Source organism: Teleopsis dalmanni, chromosome 1 (assembly GCF_002237135.1).
Source record: "Teleopsis dalmanni isolate 2A chromosome 1, ASM223713v2, whole genome shotgun sequence".
Taxonomy (NCBI): Eukaryota; Metazoa; Arthropoda; class Insecta; order Diptera; family Diopsidae; genus Teleopsis; species Teleopsis dalmanni.
Window position 1 is genome coordinate 197,746,601 of NC_051846.1, and position 6,000 is coordinate 197,752,600.

General features: G+C 26.0%; 2 protein-coding genes across 2 annotated transcripts in view; both read left to right on the forward strand.

The window, feature by feature from the left end:
- The window catches only part of LOC119671160 (carbonic anhydrase-related protein 10-like), a 36,163-nt gene extending 34,114 nt beyond the window's left edge, over positions 1–2,049 (forward strand). The window contains exons 6-7 of the mRNA XM_038081695.1: positions 1,454–1,637; positions 1,845–2,049. Of these exons, the coding sequence (XP_037937623.1) occupies positions 1,454–1,637; positions 1,845–1,867 (207 nt within the window). The 3' untranslated portion in view covers positions 1,868–2,049. The remainder of the gene's footprint in view (positions 1–1,453; positions 1,638–1,844) is intronic.
- The window catches only part of LOC119667029 (cell wall protein DAN4-like), a 299,435-nt gene that overhangs the window by 199,773 nt on the left and 93,662 nt on the right, over positions 1–6,000 (forward strand). The gene's annotated exons all lie outside the window — the stretch shown is intronic.

Genomic DNA, 6,000 nt, shown 5'->3' on the forward strand with positions numbered 1-6,000 from the left:
TTAGTTGCTATACTGATGGGTATTGTGTTAGGTTAGATAAGGTTATATTCGCGATTTTAAAGATCTACTTAAGCCCATTCGCCCATTGTATTACCATATCAAAAATTCGAAGTTTTAAAACCATTGAACCATTGACAAAGCCAAATATGCTCTATAGAGGTAGGTCTTCGATTTAGACAGTAATAGATAGAAAGATTTTCAATCGTCCTCTTTACAACTTTTGAGCTCTCAGTAGAAATGGTTAGATTCTCTCTGAATGATAAAACTTACGACACCCAATTTAAGAACTAATTGTATAGAAAAATTAAAACTTATTCCTCTAGCATTAGATATGACAAAAAACTAAAGCTCTATACAAAATCTATGAGTCAAAATAAAGACAGAGGGGGAAATCAATTAAGTCAATGGAGAGATTCCATGCAAAATTCTAAGAGTGAAAATGAAGACAAAAAGCAATATTTGATTAATTAATTGTAAAAATTTTATTCAAAATTCTAAGAGTAAAAATAAAGACAACGGGTGAAATCTGATTAAATCTCTAGAAAAAATATATGCAAAATTCTATGAGTGCAAAAATTTAGGCAAAGTGCAATATCTGATTCAGTCTCTCATTACACGAATTATTATTATCTGTTTAAGTAGAAGGTAAAACCTCAGCATCTGAGGCTGAAGAAGAAAATTTACTCATCTACTATGTTACTTTCCTTTCACTATATGCTACCTTAATTTTTATATCACCAGCATATGAAAATATGATAGAATAGAATAAAATAGAAGTAAACAGGGAACCGGCTCCTGATGGTGTGGAGCACCGCGACCATAGTTGATCTTTTGTGCTGCTACAGATCCTAACTGAACAGAAGACATTCCACCCTTCGAATGAAAGCCAAAAACTCAGCCGTTAAGGATCTCCTAATGTTAAAAGGGAAAAGTAATTCTCTACCCAGTGATCTCCTCCTGACCCAGATCATAAATATTTATCTTTTCTAGTTTATGGATATACAGCCTTAAACAAAAATTGACTTAAAATTTCAAATAGATGTTGAAATTGAAATCGATTAAAAAATCGATTCTATTAATAATTTTAAATGAGCTACAAGTTATTACAATATGAATTGACGTTACTGAAGAGTCAATAAGGTTTAGCAGATTTCGTTATTGCTTATTAGTCAATTTTATCGAATATACTTTAGTACATAATAAAATTAAATATTCTATATAACTGATAAAGTCAACTTAACTGCTTAGTATAATTTTCCAATTATCGAACGTAAATTAGTTACCTGCTCAAAGACAGCATTATAGCGACTACTCGTATATGTGCAAATTTGATTATGTTCACCCTATTAATTACGAATAAAATTGATTAATATACGAAACTTCATAACATTTGAAAGCACTTTCAATGCGACCTCTATTAATCTCATTATTATTATTATTATTATTTTGACAGTTGCACGCACTCCGACGTCTCATGCAAGGAAGTCCGGATCATCCTAAAGCACCACTAGGTAACAATTACCGACCGCCACAGTTATTGCAGCATCGGTCCATACGCACAAATATCGACTTCAAGGCGAAGAAAGTGAATGGCAAAGCAGCTTGTCCTACAATGTATCGCGAAGTTTACTACAAAGGTAAATTGACAGATTTAATGCAAAGTGCATTTATGCAACAATTTAACCGAAATTCGTAGTATGTGACATATACTAAATGCATAACATTGTCACATGTTATGCATTTACCACATCACATATTTTACCATACATATAGAATATATACGCATATATAAATTATTTCCCTACTAATACTGAAATGTAATTTCAAAATTTCCTAATTTATAGCCACAAGTTGGAAACAACATTGAAGTCAAAGGACATAAATAAAATCAAATAAACTTAGGCTGAAGGCAAAGCATACGTCAGCGTGTAACAGGAGCTTCCATTAAACTTAAATTACTTGTAATGTAATTTGTATTAGCGTTCTTAGAAGTAGTTAAATTCATTTCTCCTCTTTTTTTTTTGAGACTCCATTAGACGAGTCTGAATGTAGCGCAATGTAATTTATAATTTGAATATATATATATAAATATAGTAGAAATGTTAAGAGAACAAGAAGACAATTAAGTACTTAGTATATATAAAGAATGATATATCAAAAAAGTTTGTAAAAAGCATATCTATCATTAAAACTATACATTTAGTACATATAGAAAATTATTAATACCATATTATATATATAATATGTATAAATTTAATTAACTTTATATTACATATATATTATTTTTGTGGAATACTAGTAGCTCTAACAAAATGTGTAAACTTGTAAAAAGTAATTATATTGAAAAAAATTTAAAAATTGAATAAATTAAATTAAAAACTTTATATAAAAATAAGCAACAACTTTAATATACGTAATAAAAATAATAATTTTTTTTTTTAAATGAAATATTTCAAACTAAGCATTTCAGAACAAAACAACCCACCATAAATGAACTATGCAAATTTTCAATAATAAATATTATATTCATTAATATAAAATATCATTCTTAAATATTAATTTGTTAGTCAAAATATAATAGTTGCTTGCTTAGCAGTAAGTATTTCTATTTTGATTATAAACTTTATTAGTTTTCTAAATTCTTTTTTTTTTTTGCAACATAAGTTTATATAATTCCATAAGCTAAAATGCATGATTACTTACTTCATTTATCACAAAAGCTATATCGATTCATAAATTCTTGATATCACTGCCTACCAATTATTTAAGAGCTTAAAAATATTTTCTGCTGCCACACTTGCCTAGAAAACTTATATAGAATAATTTTGTGTCAATAATTCAATAACTACTAAAAACTTTTTCTAAGCTTGTACTAAGATTTTTGACTGTCATATATTCGATATAAAAACTGCACATATTTTAATTAATCACAGCTAAATAATATTGATGTATTCTTAATGTTAATGTTAAATAATCATACATCACCTGAACTAATTTTTTTGAAAAAACTTTCAATGAATTTTGTAATTAATATTATATGTGGGTCTGTTGATATCGCATTGGTTGCTGATTAATTTTATAAGTACTTCACATAGTTGCTCATTGCAAACGGGAACCATTCGTGGATGCGTCCAGTAACATTCGCTAGCCAGCCTGTTTAGTACCTTGCTGTATCTTATTGGTAGTACTGAATGGTTTTATATCAAAAGTAACGTAATCATTCTATCGAAGAAGCAGACGTCCCGTACAGCGTTTTCGTCTAGCAGGTGTCGAATTAAACACAGAGCATTTTCTACCATTCGCACCACATAACCAATTCAGGACAGCCTTTGAATTTTTATGGTCATTTAAAAATCAAAACATTTTTATGCAACTCAGACCATTAATTTTCAGATTACAGATCTCAAACAGGTCAAAGTTTATAATAAGTTGTCGAAATGCCAACAGACAATTTAATTTACTAACATACCATATTATACATCGATCAAAGTTTTAGATAAGAACCATCTGTAAAGAATATTCTGCATTTTGAGTTGTGTCCATTATATCTTCTGTTGACAAATTCGTAATACCAGGCGATATTATTTCATGGTCTATATATATATATAAAAGGTATATAACACAACATTTCAGTATTTAGCTTGAACTGGATACTGTAATTTCGACCTGATTTGACCTTACAATAACTTATGACGTTAATGTGTTATCTTAATTTGAATCCAATAAAATCTTAGACCATATATGAGTTATTGCATAAATAATATTATATATGTAGCAAATGTAAAATGTAAAAATGTAGTGTTCGAGTTACAGCTACAAGTGAAGAAATATTTTAAAATAACCTCTTAAGAGAATGATCATATAATAAACATATTTCATAACATGTGAAGAAAAATTTCAAATTTTTCTAACTGTGTGTGTAAACAAAACTAATCAAATTATTCCAAATATCGCTTTTAATTTGACGTGAATTAGTTATATTTTGGACCCGTCATGTATTTACTCATATTGGTTAAAGTCCATTTTCTGTTGACTGTAGTCAGTACAATAATAGAATGATTTCATAATATAACATATTTTTCAATGTAGCAATCATGACAATAAAAATTAAATATCTCAATCAATCAATTTATGCTTAAATGCTTAATATTTCATTAAATTTTCTACATATAAATGCAATTAATAATTGAAAAAATTTTTAAGAACATTTATATAAAATCGTAAAATTTTTTATAAATTTTAATTTCGTAAATGTTTTTATCGATTTAATTGGAAGCCTAATGGATACAAAAATAATAAACAATAAAATAATTGTTACATTCTCATAGGACATACAATTTTATAGGTATTTTAAACAACACAATAAAAATGTTTATAACCTTTTAAAAAATATTAGTATAGAAAATTTTAACGATATATTTGAAAATTTCCGAATATGTGTTTAATTTTTCTTTTCTTCTAAATTTAATTACTAAAAGCTGTAAACTATTTAAAACTTTTTTGTATAAATCTTTAATTGAATTAATTTAACAAACTGTAACAACAACAGTTAAAAATTACGAACATATTTTTTTGAGTGTTAAAATTGAGTTGAATCATCACAAAAAAATTTTCAACAAGTATGAAAAATATAGTTTATAATTTATTAATGGAGAAATTAGTTTCCTCCATGGCGTATACGTGCTGCAGCTTAAGTAATAACACATAAAGTTGTAAAATTCAAGTACATGCGCATGTACATATATATGTATATATAAGGTACATTTGTATATGTTATATAAACTTCATAGTTTGCTAAAAATTATTGTATTTGTTATTTTTGTCAAAAAGCTCTTTATGGAGAAGTACACTTAAGCGCTGCTAACGCTCGTTGAAACAAACCAACATGGCAATACTGTGGCGGATATGTAGAAAAAATATTAATATCCTTTCAATATTGTGGTATTATGGTATCAAGTTGTGAGCTACTAACCGCAAATCAGCTCATGTAAAGCACAGATTTAAAAAAATATATTTTTTATAACGAAAAAAAATATTTTTAACTGCATATATTTATTCTACTAACTTCATTAAATTTTATTAAATTATGGTTTGTTTTAATTAAGTGTTGCCTTTGTGCAAATAAAGCAGAGTTAAGCTCTTAACAAAATATTAAAACTTTATTTATTTGTTTACTTTAAATTATTTCAATATTATTTTTATGGCGGACTTTCCAGTAGACTTTTTAATAAATTTGAAGTTTTATATTAGTTGCAACTATAAATTTTAATTGTTTTATTATTTAGTTTTTATAAATAATTTTAATTGAATTTAATTTGAATTTATTTGTGAAAATAGCCATTCAAGTTTTTTTTTTGTTTGTTGCAGTATACTAAATTAAAATAAATAGTTTTAGTTTTTTTTTGCAAAAAAAAAATATTTCAACAGAAAAAATTTGTTTTAAATATTGGCAATGAAATCTTTGATATCATTTTTGTTTAATGATTAAATATTTTTTTAATATTTCTAAAATAAAATCATTCATAACTGAACTTAAAGTTTTTTTTTATCGATATTTTAACTTTTTTCATTTGTTTTTTAAATAATTTTTAAATTTTTCTACTATAAAATTCAAATAGCATTAAAATAAAAGATTTTTGTTGATGTTTGAACATTTTAAAATATATATTATTTAACTATACTCAAAACCAATGTAAATAAATAAGGAAGAAGTAGTCCGATTCATATTAATAACTTTTTACAATTTCAAAATTTCAAAGACCGTGTCTAGAAAAATCTATCTATCAAAAATACTTAATGTAGTTCTTCATAGACAATTTAAAAGAGTGATCGAAAAATTGGTGCAGTGTCTCTGGAGCAGAGTATGTTATTAATTAGAAATGTAATAATTTTTTATAAATTTATTACATGATGCAATTACCATATATATTCCAGAATAGTTATGTGTATTTATGTATTTTTTAGAAATTTGGCATCGATATGATGTGTTTAAAACGGAAG